Source organism: Populus euphratica, unplaced genomic scaffold (genome assembly GCF_000495115.2).
Source record: "Populus euphratica unplaced genomic scaffold, PopEup_1.0 scaffold864.1, whole genome shotgun sequence".
NCBI classification, from domain to species: domain Eukaryota; kingdom Viridiplantae; phylum Streptophyta; class Magnoliopsida; order Malpighiales; family Salicaceae; genus Populus; species Populus euphratica.
In genome coordinates, this window is record NW_011500730.1 from 64,063 (window position 1) to 79,611 (window position 15,549).

A 15,549-nucleotide genomic window follows, 5' to 3' on the forward strand; every position below is an offset into this window, starting at 1 on the left:
TTGTTTCTTGCAACCTCTAACACATTGATTAATTGTAGGAATGGACTGATGAAGCTATCATTTGGAAACATGACATTGGAGATGAATAGTTTCAACATTTGCAAGCAACCTGGAGATGATAATGATTTACAAGAAGTAGATCTTATTGACTAATTAGTTTATGATCAACTTTAATCTACTTTAAGTAAAAATGAGTTGGATGAATCTGAAGATTTGCAAATGATTTATTCTGAGGAAGAAATCATGAATGAAAAATGCACCAAAAATATTGATGTGGATCTTTTGTCAAAAGTGACAACAAATTCGACATCTAACATCACACCAATCGATGATTGCTTTCCTAACGAATCCTTACTTTCTCTTAATCCAATGCCTTAGTATGATAACAATATCAATTTTCTTGCTTTAGGAGATTTGCCAGCTGATTGGAGTACCCAAGACAAAGAAACGTTTTTGAATGAAGTGAAGAACTTTTATTGTGATGACCCTAACTTATTCAAATATTAGGAACTATTGATTTGATGACTAGTTGATGAGTGGAGAAAGCAAAAGCATGATCTTGATCTGGAAACCAAGATGCCTAAATGCATGGCAAATGCCTCCTTTTATAGGCCAAAATTGGGAACTATTGATTTGATGACTAATTGATGAGTGGGTGGCCAACTCTTGACTTGGTGACAATCCTTATCTTCTCTTGTCTGCCCAAAACGTCATTGATAACGTCAAAATTGGAGCCACTTGAAAACATGAAAGTTGTAGGCAATTGTCTTAGGTTTCTTGTGTAAACAATTCAGCTCATTTGGACTTCTAGAACTCCAGATATGGCCAAAATATTGAACAGTGCTCGGGCTGGAGGACAACTTCGGGCTTCTTTGTTGTTGCAATAATTTGGACTTAAAACTGGCCTTTTTAGATCTTGGGCTCAATATGAAAGTTGTAGGTCTATGTCTTACCTTTCCATCCATATAAAGTAGACCTAAATCTGAGATCTATAGATCCAGATATGACCCAATTACTGAACAGTGTTCCGGTTTGGATTGCACCGACATCTCTTTTCTAATTTTGGTCATCTCTTTGCCCTTGCAATTTAAGTTCTTAAAGTCATCAATCAATCCTTTCATTTATGTGATAGGCCTGCATTTAAAATGAATATTTACCACAAATTAAAGGTATCTTATATTATTAGATATATTATTATAAAACATGTTTTAGTTAAGGAGTTATTGATACTTCAAGTGCAAAATGATGATATAAAACCTTGATAAAAATGCACTTTTAAGTACTAATCACACCCCCAACCAACTTATTACTAGTCCTTAGTAATCAAAGCGTTAAAATAGAAAAAACAATTTGCAAATTCCACAAAGCAAGGTATTCATCATTTAACTTCCATTAATCTATCCAGATAAACAAACTCTCGTTAAATTTATATATCTGCTCAATACCTCTTAACAAGATATTCATAAACCTTTCTTTTGTGCTCAATGTATCAACACATAATTATGGGGCTTTTCTTGGAAGAAAACAAAATTTTTGTTCTAATGTTTAAGGTTAACTTTCTTGGGTTGGGATTATTATTTTTTTCTTCTTCTTTTTTTTTTGTCTTCTTTTTTTTTAAAATATATATACATATAATTTAAAAACATTGTGCATCTTTAACCCATGTAACAAGCGTTCAGCTAATGACTCCTAGACTAGTTGGTCTTAGGGCATTAGGTGTTAAAACACTCCTACGAGCTTAGTAACTCGGGTCGCAGATACTGATATGTAGATAGTGCAATGTTTGATTTCCTTAAGCTTTTCTCCTCAACCCATGTAACAAGCTTTGGGCCAATAGCTCCCAAGTTAGTTGACTTTAGGGTATTAGGTGTTAAAACACCCCTTCGGGCTTAATTGCTTAAGCTAGGGAGGCTACGAAACCAAACTTATCTACATTTTTATTATTATCATTTTTTTTCTTTTTTTCTTTTTTTTTAGTTTTTTTTCTTTTTTTTAATTATATACAATCTCTTGCCCTTAGTTGTAACCTTTAACAAAAGAACATAAATAATGTAATAATACAATATGCAACCCACAATCATATGTTAAAATGTGTGTGTGTGTGTAAATTAAGGTTTAAGAATACATGTTAAATAAGTATATGAGCAGAATTAAATGATAACAATGCGAGAGTTTGTAAACCTGAATATTTCAGGAAGTATTATAATAGACCTTGTTAAGAATGGTTACTAAGATGCGTCTCAAGAGTCACTTTAACAAAAGAACTCCTTTACTCTGCCATCCTAGTAACAACAAGCTCATTTACTCTATCATCCTAGTAACAACAATTATGCATATGCTTTATGAAATACAAAACAATTTTTTTTTATCAACTACTACCCTCTCCCCCCAACCAAAATGAGACATTGTCCTCAATGTTCTAAGGTAGAAAGATAGAGTATAAAAGATATCACCTGAAATAACGAACACTGACAAAACCTGAAACACACTGAAACAAAAATAAGAAATAACAAAACACAATAATAAAACCAAAAGACATAAAAATTCACAAATGAAGGCTCAAATCCAATCTAAGTTTTTTACGGCTTTCCTTAGATGACCAATTTATGCGACTCATGGAAGGATCAATCACAGGAATGAAAGATTGTAGTTGGTCAATCAATTGTTCAGCAGTAGCAGCAGAGATTATGATTTGTCGTGCAGAAGATGTTAGGAATTCCTGTTCCACAGCATGATCAAGAAAAGACAACAACTTATCATAATAACCATTAACATTTAACAAACCTATGGGTTTATGGTGAATGTGCAATTGAGCCCAAGAGGAAATATGAAAGATCTCTTCCAATGTGCCTAGACCACCTGGTAAAGCAATGAAAGCATCAGCATGGTTAAACATTGCATTCATTCGAGCCGACATTGTGGAGACCTGAAGTTCCTCTCCAATTGTTTTTCCAATGATGTCCCCTTGTGCCAAAGCTTCAGGGACGACCCCCAAAACTTGACTACCTCCTAAAAATGCAGCTATTGACACGCCTCCCATTAACCCAAGACTGCCTCCCCCATACACTAAATGAATCTTTCTCTCAGCTAGCACCTGACCAAGATGGTTTGCTGATTCTAAAAACTCCTTTTCTTTCCCAGGACTAGATCCACCAAAAACACAGATATTTCTTATTTGATGACTTGAGGAACTTGCCATTTCTACACACTTCTGTATTTGTTGAATGTATGGGTTGAGTAGAAATGAAAGGAAGGAAAAGAGGGTTTTATAGATGAGAAATTAGAAAGGCAATCATAACACCTATATATAGGCCAGCTGGAGTCTCACACACTCTCTCTCTCTCTCTTTTTATTTATTTATTTATTTACTTTTGAAAAAAGCATGTGTATGTACAGGTAGTTGTGATTGTGGCTCACATCTTCCCTTGGTTTTATGTCCAAGAATGGCTTAAACGCGCTCTATGGGTCGGGGATAGGCTTCCCATCCAGTTTTCTTAAAAACTGGCAAACAGGGTCTTTTTTAGTCAGATTCCCAAGACTAAGTCGATCATGTTCTTTATGAAATAGTGGCCATAAATCATGAATTGCACGATGCACATCTCCACTAGGATGCGTCTCAAGAGTCAATAGAAGATTATCTAAAGACTCCTTACTCAGGCCATCCTTAATGAATTGTATTTTATCTTCACGGTTTATAGATACCATTCCTAAAGAACGACATTGTGTATTACAAGTCCATCTAGCACATCGATGACCAATAGAAGATTATCTAAAGACTCTCTGTGTTTTGAAATAAATCCCACCTTTTGACTATTTTCATAGTTTTTATGGAATGCATGTGACTCTTTGAATATGGTGGGCTAGTAAAATCCACTTTGTAAGATTTCTACAATCCTTTTTTTTGACGAGAAATGATCCCCACATGCCTTAGAGTGACAAAATTTAATGAAATTACTTACCTCATTGTCGAGAATGCATTTTTGAAATATTTGATCAGGACAATAATTAAATAAGTAAGGGTCATTCCAACAAAAATTTTGCTCGTTGCTCAAAAATTTTCTTTTGTCTTCAATACTCTAGTGAGCTGGCAAAAATCCTGAAGCAAGAAAATTGATATTTTTAGCAAACCAAGGCATTGAACTAAGAGAAAGTAGAGATTTATCAAGAAAATCATCATTGATTGGTGTGATGTCGGGTGTCGAATCTATTGTCACTTTTGATAAAGGATCCGCATCAACCTTTTCAGTGCCTTTTTCATCCTCGATTTCTTCCTGATTGGTCATGGCATGAGAAAATAGAAGTGCTAGCAGAGAATCAGTCGTTTCTTTGTAATTTTCAGATTCAACCCCTTCTTTACCCTTAGAGATTGACTCATCATCTTTCTCATAAGGTTCAAGAGAGGGTTTTTCAATAACCTTACCACTGCGCAGAGTAGTGACTGATTTGACTTGATCCATGTGTTGGCTTCCAGAACTACTTGCATTTGCATTGTATTGCCCTTTGGGATTTTGTTGTGTTTGAGATGGAAACTTACCTTTCTCTTGGAAACTAAGAGCAGATGTTAATTTAGCAAGAGTATCTTTAAAATCTGTCATGTTTTGAACAAGTTGAGTATTAATTGTCTCTTGCTTTTCAATGAATGCATGCAATGTTTCCTCAAGATTTCTTCTAGAAGGTGGAGCATAAGAAGGTGCATATCCATGAGAATTTTGGAAATTATGGTGTGCTTGAAACGATGGCTGTGAAGTTTGTGCATTGTTGTTCTCACTCTTCCAACTGAAATTTGGGTGATTCCTCCAACCAGGGTTGTATGTTTGGGAGTATGGGTTGTGGTTGGCCCTTTGAAAACTGTTTAAAGCATGGGCTTGTTCATGGAGACATTCTTTAAAAGAAGGCAAGGTTGATTTGGATGATTCCTCCAACCAGGGTTGTATGTTTGGGAGTATGGGTTGTGGTTGGCCCTTTGAAAACTGTTTAAAGCATGGGCTTGTTCATGGAGACATTCTTTAAAAGAAGGCAAGGTTGGACAATCGTTGGATGAGTGTTCATTTGTTTCACAGATTTGACACACAATGTTTTCAACAGATTTTAATTGACCACTCTTTTTTAATTCTAGTGCCTCGACTTTTCTAGCTAAAGATGCAAACTTGGCTTGAAGGTCATGATCTTCCCTAAGGTTGTACATACCTCCACTAGATGTATGAGGTTGAGTTTTACTCGGTGCCTCATAAGTACCCGCGGTGTCCCAATTTTGAGCATTTTCAGCTAACAAGTCTAAGTACTCCATTGCTTCATCAGGGTCTTTATCTTTGAGGTTGAGTTTTACTTAGTGCCTTATATGTACCCGCGGTGTCCCAATTTTGAGCATTTTCAGCTAACAAGTCTAAGTACTCCATTGCTTTATCAGGGTCTTTATCTTCAAAAGTTCTATTGCACATCAATTCAACCATTTGCCTATCTTTAGGTGTTAACCCTTCATAGAAATGTAAAACCAATCTCCATGTTTCAAAACCATGATGAGGGCAAGTACTAAGCAAGTCTCGATACCTATCCCAACATTTGTAAAATGTTTCTCCTGGTTTTTGAATGAAAGTGGTGATTTGTCTCTTGAAAGAGTTTGTTCTATGAGATGGGAAAAACTTCTTTAAAAACTGTTGTTGCATTTCATCCCAAGCACGAATGGATCCTGGTCTTAAATTTTGTAGTCATGTTTTAGCTTTATCTTTTAATGAAAAAGGAAAAAGCTTTAATCTGATGGTGTTCATGCTACAATTTAAATTATTATATGTGTTGCACACCTCCTCAAATTCCCTTAAATGCAAGTATGGATTTTCCAATTCTAAACCATGAAAAGAAGGTAAAAGTTGAATAATACCTGGTTTAAAATTAAAATGAGATGCATCAGGAGGAAAAACTATGCATGATGGTGCACTTGTTCTTGTGGGATTCATGTGGTCTCTAAGTGTTCTAGCACGATTATTCTCATTATTCTCATTTTGAAGAAACAATTTATAATCTGATTGGAACCTTTTTTGTGTGTGATTTTCAATTGAATAATAAGAGTTTATACTATATTTGTTTAATATACCATTAGTGGAACCTCTAACATTGATATCTGTTGTTATCATTGCTTAATCCTTACATTAATATTCCATCTTAAAGTTCTCATATTCTTCTCCTTCTTTTTCCTTATTATTATTATTATTATTATTATTGTTGTTACTATTGTTGTTGTTATTGTTGTTGTTGTATTATTGTTATCTATAGTTTATACAATTAACTTCCTTGTGGTTCGACTTTAGTCTTACTAGGTTATTCATTACTTTGACACCCCTGCACTTGGAAGAAGACATCAATCTTTTGGTCGTGTTAAAGAAACCTCTCCATATAAAAGTTTAATAGGTAGCCTATTATACTTGACAGCAACCAAACCTTACTTGATGTTCCCAACTGGTTTATTGTTAGAGTTCATGAGCTCACTTAGAAAATGTTCACATCGGAGTTGCTAAGAGGGTGTTGAAGTATATTAGAGGGACAACTGATCTTGGAATCTTGTACTCAAAGTCAAGAGGAGTAAAATTAAGTGGATATGTAGAGAGTGACTGGGAAATGAGTGTCGATGATATGAAAAGCACTTCCAGATATGTTTTTACAATTGGTTTAGGTGCAATCTATTAGAATGCTAAAAAGCAAGAAGTGTTGGCACAATCAATAGTTGAAGCATAGTATATTTCCCTAGCAGCTACTGCAAATCAAGCAGTAAGGTTGAACAAGTTGCTTCTGATCTAAGCCAAGAATAAAGCTCACCAACTGAGCTTTATTGTGATAGCAAGTCTGTCATTACTATTGCTTAAAATCCGGTTCAACATGGAAAGACCAAGCGCATCAATGTGAAATTTCACTCCATAAAAGAAGCTAAGAAGAATTTACTTATAAAGCTTCATTACTGTCCAACTGATATATAACTTGCTGATATAATGACTAAAGCACTCCCTAAATCAAGGTTGGAATTTCTAAGGATAAAACTTGGTTTATCTAAGGCAAATCTCAAGGAGCAGTATTAGAATATATAAGAATTTACCTCTAAAGATAGCTATTAGACTTAGTCTTTGAATTTATTTTCTTCGTAACAAAGTCTATTGCAAGTTTTCCTATTAGTAGTAATCTAATAATCTGTCATGTTTGTTAAGAATTTATAGCATTTTGAATTTGGTTATAAGCCTTTAAATAGGTATTCTTAATTTATAATATTTATTATCCTTCAACTTCAACTTTCTCTTTTTTAGAATTTTCTGCATTTGTTATTCATTTAAATTGCAAATTTTAACAGTTTCAAAGGGAGGTTCTTTCAGTTGGGGTGTTAAGGCCATAAATAAAGGTAATTCTAATGGATGTGGAGGTGCAAAAGGAGGAGGCATCATAAGTAAGCCATTGGAGGGAGGAGTTAACATAGGATACTTTAAGTTTAGGGGAGTTCCAGCCTACTAATATGGGACCATAGGATGGGGAGTTTATATTGGAAAGAAATTTCAAATAAGAAAGGACAAGCTTTGTTTTAATAGCTGCAAAGTTAAAGGCTTCTATTTTGGTTTCTAGCAATCTAATGACATCTAAATTATTTTTGAGAGTTTAGTCATGGACTATTTTCTGTTTTTGGAGGCCATTGAGACCTCGTATGTTCTAGCTTCTAATGTTAAACATTTATTCTAGTATTAAAGGTGAAAATAATCAGATAAAAATATAGGCCCTTGGCTTCTTTTCGTTTCCGTCCCCTTTTTTTTTTCCTAACTATTTTAGGAGAAGAAAAGGGATTTATTATGGTTTTCACTAGGAGGGATGGAGGTTGTTGAGGTCTCAACAGAGACCTCAATGATTGTAGAGGTGGATTCACTTAGGTTCTTTAGATAGTTCATTTTCCTTTCTAAACAAGTAATATGGTTAACAATATAGAGATGGTGGTGATCAAAGCCGATAGGGTCATTACTTGTGTCCTAGTCTGAGTCACAATCTTTTGCTACTAAGGTTAGTTTGGTGTTAATTGTGGATAGCATTTTATAGCATGAAGTTGGTATGTAAATGAGGTGGGAGATGAGAGGGGGCTAAAGAGTGGTTTGTTTGAAAAGTAGAGGGTTACAAAAGGGGATTTGTTTCAGGGCTTTTGATGAGGGGTTGGGTTAGTACAGATTGGGGTGCTAGAGGAAGGGTCATTTGTGGTTTTTGCAGCTCAGGGACTTGTTTATTGAGTTGGGGTAAAGGCCAAGTTAGGAATTGCAAGATCTTTGCTTATCTTGGGATTGAGGGGTTGTAAATGGGAGACAAGTATGCCAAAGAGCCTGCATTTTTCACATCTTTGTGGAATATATATGTTTGGTAAATGGTAGTTGTATCATCCATTGTGTTCACATCATATTACATGTCATACATTGTGACATATTGATTTTGAACAATTTATTGACTCTAGTTTTTAACATTACTTATAGAAGAGATATGATTTTTATTTTGAACCCATACCTAATATTCCATGATGACCTAATTATATTGGGCTATAAATTATACGATGTCCAACAACATAAAGAATTAAAAATGATTGATATAAACCCACTCGTTTGTATAACGAGATGGATGCTAGAGAGGGGCAAACATAAAATAAATGTCGGTGATGCAGTGTAACTAGTCATGATATAAAAACGTGTCAAAATAAACAAAGTAAATAAAGATTTTTATGTTAAGTTGTTTTTTATCTTTTTATTCTATATCCTTTAACATTTTTTACACAAACACACGTAATGAATTACGGGAAATGGATCTATGACTGGCCATTATAGCATACGAGAGGACAAGTCCTTATTATTTCTAAGTCCTAATAATTTATCAAGCTTCTAATTACAATATAAGCATCAATCCAAGGATGACTTGATAAATAAGTACATTTTTTATAAATAAAAAGAGTCTTGAGACCCTATCATAGGGCATTATAGAGATTGCACTATATTATTATGCTAGAGCATAGATAATGCATATGTTTAGGACCATGATCTTCACTGATTTTATTGGTAATGCAATTTCATGTTACATTTTGCCGCTGCTAAAAAACTAGTGAATATTTATTGTTTTTACAAGTATAATTTGATATTATATTATATTAAATATAGTTAATTTAAATATGTAATAATTTTTTATTATGAATATAAAGTTATGACCATGAGAGCTTCTTCATATTGGTTGTGCTGATGTTTGGTGAAATTAAATGCTCGACATGGTTACGGGAAGACGACTTAATTGGAGCTCAATAATAATAATTATAAACACATTATTAAATTTAAATTTTATATAAATAAATTATCTAGCTTAATTATCTTAAACATGTTAGTTGGGTTGAGGAGAGGTCTAGACATTTTACATAAGATCCTACCCATATTTACAAGTTAGATTCACATAAGTCCTACCAGGTATGCATATACTCAATTATTTATTTTCTTATTTAACTTTGTTTTTTGTGTGAATGTTTTTAATATATATGTTTTATGGTTTCATAGGTGATACTAACATCGTATACCTATGATTTGATTGGAAGAACATCTCCATTATGCATAAAATAAAATGATTTATGGCTATCAGTGGTCTCTATGCATTGTTTTACCATAGTTGAGGTGCATTGTTTTGATCAGGTAATGCATTAGTTTGGATTGCATCAACACATATCTGATGATGTTGACACACTTGATCACCTACATGATGTTAAACATCGAGATAAAGAAACAGATGATTAGTCGGTGGTTCATGTATAATTTATCAATTTGTGGCATGCAAAAAGAGATTGTATATTTACAAAGTTGTATTTGCCTATTGAGTTAGATCTCTGCATCAACTGGCATGTAATCCAAATAATTATAAGACTCGTGCACCAAGATGTAATATATTGACATGTATGAATTAGTTTTTTTTACAATAATAAAATTCTTATTTATATCTTAAAAATGACAATATAATTTTCTTTAATAGATTAGATGAATTTTTTAATATGTGAGGGTCAAAAAGCTATGTTCGTAATTTGTTATGCTACCGATGATATTGTGCACGGTGCTTTCAATACTAGGTTCTCATCGTGTTGTTATTCATTTGACGAGGTTAGGGAGGTTCAGCGTTTGGATAATGCAACTAAGAAGGATGATATTGTTTACCATGCATAATGACAACATGCTTGTGGTTCTAATGGTGTAGGCCCATCAACAAGTTAAATAGTTAGAAGTTTAATTATGTAATTTAATTAATTTGTAATTAAATTAATATTCTTTATTGTAATGAATTATGTTGGTGTTAAGATTAATTTTATTTATTTATAAATTTACCTATTATGAAAATTAAGTGATTTTATTAGTTGCTAGCTATTATTGTTGTTTTCGTGATTATATGAAATGTTGACTTGAACTGTTGTTGTTGTTTCTATGATTATATGAAATTGTATTTTTACTGGAAGGGAGCTGAAATGGTTAAAACCAATAGTGACTGATATTTTAATAGAACACGCATGTAATAGATGCATGACCTATAGGTCGTGCATTTACAATATGCATGACTAGTTGTTGCACATGTAGTACATGCATAACTATTGTTTGTGTGCTAGAATATGAATTATTTTCTCAATTATACTAGTTTGGAAGAAAAAAAGTTTTATTTTGTTCTTAAGATTAATATTTTTATTTATAAATTTATTTGCTATGAAAATTATGATTTTGTTAGTTATTAGTTATTATTGTTGTTGTTGTTGTAACTATGTGAAATGTTGACTTAAACTATTGTTATTGATTTTATGTCTATATAAAATTGTGTTTTTGTTAGGTAAGGAACTGAATTGGTTCAAACCAAGAGTGACTGATATCTTAACAAATCACGTATATAGTAGATGTGCGACCTATAGGTGGTGCATTGATTATATGCATGACCAATTGTCACACATGTAGTGCATGCATAACCATTATTTGTGTGCTAAAATATGAATTATTTTTTTAATTATGCTAATTTGGAAGAAAAAAAGTTTTATTTTGGTGTTAAGATTAATTTTGTTGATTGTTAGCTATCATTATTGTTTTTATAATTATATAAAGTGTTGGCTTGAACTACTGTTGTTTTTGTGATTATATAAAATTGTGTTTTTGCTAGATAGAGAGCTAAAATAATTGAAACCAAGAGTGAATGATATTTTAAGAAATCATATATATGTAGTAGATGCATGACCTATAGGTTGTGCATTTACTATATGCATTACTAGTTATTGCATATATAGTTCAAGTACAACCATTATTTATGTGTTAGAATATTAATTATTTTCATAATTATTCTAGTTTAAAAGAATTTTTTTATTATTTTGGTGTTAAGAATAATTGTTTTATTTATAAATTTACTTGCTATGGAAATTAAGTGATTTTATTAATTGTTGGTTATTATTGTTGTTTTTATGACTATGTGAAAAGTTGTTTGAACTATTATTGTTGTTTTCATAACTACACGAAATTGAGTTTTTGCTAAACCGAGAGCTAAAATAGTTGCAATGAAGAGTGACTATTATTTTAATAAATCATGCATGTAGTAGATGTGTGATCTATAGGTTGTGCATTTACTATATGCACAACTAATTATTACATGTATATTACATGAATAATTATTATTTATATGATAGAATATGGATTATTTTCTTAATTATACTAATTTGGAAGGGAAAATTTTTTTATTTTGGTGTTAAAATTAATTTTGTTATTTTAAATTTACTTTTTATGAAAATTAAGTGATTTTATTGGTTGTTGGCTATTATTATTGTGTTGATGAGTATGTGAAATATTGACACGATTATATGAAATTGTATTTTTGCGAGGTAGAGAATTGAAATGGTTGAAACTAAAATTAACTAATATTTTAATAAATCATGTATCTGATAGATGTACAACCTATAAATGATGCATTTACTGTATGCAAGATCAGTTGTTGTTGCACCATGAAGTAAGTACATGAACAACAATTGTTTTTGTGCTAGAACATGAAAGAAAAAAAAAAAGTCTTTGGACAGGGCTAACAAGTGAAAAAACTCCTAACTTATGGGGCTATATCTTTCCGAAGGTTCGTTAAAGTAATGGTTGTGAACAAGATTTTCTAAGCTGGGGACACATCCTACAGCACCATTTTGGTATTGATTAAATCTGAATATGATGTGGAATCTAGGATCTCGAAAAACCCATTTTTCTGTCATTTCCTTTTGCCCATACACATTCAATCATTTGGGGTTAATTTGGAGCGCTGTGTTGTTGGCATCTTGTTTCTAGTTTTTTGAGGGAAGAATAAAGAAGGAAAAAAACAAAACACAAGTCAGCCAATGTTCAAATCATAACATTACTGATTCTGCACACATTATTTAGATTAGATACATTCCACCCGCTAGCTTTTATTCACTGGAAGGAGAAGTAGAGCTACGTAGTTGCTAGTTACTGAAGTAGCAACCAGCTTTTAAGTACTTTTAAGTTCAAGGTCGCTAGCTATGGTCTCCAATTCTGATGTGTTATCCCATCATGGAAGTGTATAACCTGCAAGAACAGCAATGTTTACCTTACGGGTGAGTAACGAGTGAATGCTTATAAACTTAAAGAGGCAAGAATATAACGAAGAAATCAAATGCTTACAACCAGGAATGAGCTGACTAACCTCCACACTTGTAACCCACTGGACGGTTGGCAATGTTGCAACGTTTGGGGATGGTAATGGCAATTTCAGTCTTGACTCCAGATGCCTTAGCAGTGTCTGAAAGCATTACAGCACAAAGACAACTTGGCTTCTGGCCCATTCTCTTCACCTGAAGGCAGCAACTGTCTGACACAGCAGCTTGCTCATCTTGTGCTGCTTCTGCACAAGGAGCCAGCTTCATGGCTTCATTGTCTGGGGAAGATTTTCCACATTCCCCAGCAGCATCAACCCCTCCAGCAACACTCAAAAGCACAAGCAATCCCAGAAGACCGATGAATTTAAGAGGAGCCTCCATATTTCTGTATCTCAACTATAATTATGAACAAATTAATTTTCTTGTTGTATGGGAATGCAATGCTCCTACTCATATGGACAGCTTTTATACTGCAAGATGAACCTCAACTCGATGCCCAGTCCACTAATCAGAATGGGGCTAGCACTACAACAAGAGACAAATTGATATTATTGCAGCACTTGGCTTTGGAAAATTAGTGTTGTAAATTGTAGTTCTTTCCAGTCCAATCAAAGGTTGGTGATTTGGGTGCCATATCATCCCATTCCATTGCATATATCCAGATGTTACCATTTTAATGACAGCGCAAAACCTTTAAAGCTCATTATCCAGCCATCTCCGTGGGCCTCTAGAAGACTAGAACTCCAATTTTACCACCACCACAAAGCTCCCCTTTGAGCCACCTACCGCAACACAGACATGCCATTATCTTGGCCAATTAATGGCCATTACCTTTTCTAAACACCGCGTTCCTTCCACCCAAAAGCATGCGCCAAGAATTAAGAAAACTTTCAAGAAAAAATTAAAATTAAAACTGACGCTGTTGCTGGGGAACGATCCCTGGTCACCCGCCTGAAAGGCCGATACACTCACCACTGCTCATGAAGATTAAAATACCTTGAAAAATGTCTTGTACGAGGACATTAGAACTTACTTGGGAAAAATATCTTGACATGCCAAAGATTCTTGTATTGTTGAGAATTCTTGAATTATTTAAAATATCAAATGTCATTGAACATTAGATTATTCATGAAGCTTGGAATGTGATTCTTCTAAAAATAGGGAATTTTAGATGCTAAGGCATTCATTATTTATTTTTATTTTTTTTAACTTAAGTACCCCATTTTACATTAAATTGATTATTTATTGATCTGACATATAATCATGCATTGATTTTTTGAATAATTATCAATCTTCTTATTGATTATGCTATCGGTTTTTCATTTTATCATTTCGACAAGCAGAAATTACATCTAAGAATTTAATTCTATACTAAGGCAAGTAGTAGCTTCTCAAAATCAAATAAAATATGGGTGTTCAAAGATTTCGAACTTTAAAAAAGGATATTTATCCCAAGAAACACCACTTAAGAAGAACAATAAAATAAAAGGTAATTAAAAGAAAGAAGATAAATAAAGGTATAAATAAAATTGTAAGCAAAGGTAAATTCAAGAAAAAAAATTGAAAAAATAAATTTCAACTACCAAATAAATATTGATACAATGTTTGAATTCAATCTAAATATTTAATTTTAATTTTATAATAATATACAAATAACCTATAACAACAACAACTATTTTCCATAAAATTAAGAGAATACTCCATCGATATTTAAACTCTAATTCTATATAATAAAAAAAAAACATTTACTAATAGAATCATGGATAGTAACTAGTTGTTGAAAAACTTGTTATTTATCATTTCTATTATGTTGGTCATTCTATCAGTAATATAATTATTGATGGAGTTAAAAATAAATAAAAAAAAGCATGTCAAAAAAAATTATCAACATCATTTCATTAGTAATTCCATTAATGAGTATGAAATATCACTGATAAAAAAAATTATTTGTAATTTTATTAATGATTTAGTTTATATTACTAATAAAGTTAACTTGTCAATGATTTAAATATTTTTAAGAGAAATTCTAGTAATGTTTTTACACTCTCTAGAACTTTTTGAGAGACTTAATTCATTAGTAATTCGATATATAATTGTTAGTGGCAAAATTTTATAGTTGTTTTCCAACTCTTTATGATGGGCTTATTTTATCGGTCATTCCATATATATTAACATTCAATTAATAATTTCATCAATATTGTATTTCATATTTTATTAAAAGAATAAACTAAAAACAATAGAAAAAAATTAAAATAAACAAAAAAGAAAATGAAATTAAAATAAAATAAAATAACAAAATATTTATTATTAATTTAAAATATATCAACTTGAATACAACTTATCTAGAAGATAACAGTTAAAGGAGAAGGAGGAGAAGGAGGATGCCTAAATTCACTCATCTCAGATCTAAAGTTGGGTCTAAGTTTCAACTTATTTTTCAATAATTGCTTGTATGGTAGAAGATTGGGAGCTTGAACCTGAAGGTGAGAAACCAAGAGTCGATATATTATATCTTATTCACAAATCCTCAATTATAGTATTTGATATACGGTAAATCTAATATTCATTAACTTCACTAAATGATCGAACCACGAATTCAAATCGATTCTCAAATAGGTCAAATAATTGTCCCTGTATATTTCTTGTAATTGAGTGTTATATGTTTTATAAAAAAAAAATAGTCATTAAAGTTTTTTTAAAATAATAATAACTTATAAAAAAATTATTGAAATCCAACTTACTATGAATTTATAAGCTTGGCAATCCATAAGCTACTACACTTTTTTTTTTTTACGGTACTTATTTCATATATAAGTTTCTACAAAAAGCTTTATTGATTTGGATGAGTCTAAGAATCATAGACTAAAAAATAAAGTTATGGTTAGTTAAATATTTTTATATAAAAT

The 15,549-nt window shown here is 32.1% G+C and overlaps 1 protein-coding gene across 1 annotated transcript; it reads right to left on the minus strand.

Annotated features, from left to right (window-relative positions):
- Positions 1-12,357: 12,357 nt before the first annotated feature.
- Positions 12,358-13,087, minus strand: LOC105116175 (probable non-specific lipid-transfer protein 2). The gene is made up of 2 exons (XM_011013389.1): positions 12,691-13,087; positions 12,358-12,572 (listed from the first exon to the last, which is right to left on the minus strand). Exons 1-2 carry the CDS (start codon positions 13,022-13,024, stop codon positions 12,556-12,558), a joined length of 351 nt encoding a protein of 116 aa, XP_011011691.1. The 5' UTR covers positions 13,025-13,087; the 3' UTR covers positions 12,358-12,555.
- Positions 13,088-15,549: the final 2,462 nt, after the last annotated feature.

Excerpts from the sequence above, each read along its gene's own strand:
- LOC105116175 (XM_011013389.1), bottom strand. The coding sequence starts at position 13,024 with ATGGAGGCTCCTCTTAAATTCATCGGTCTTCTGGGATTGCTTGTGCTT.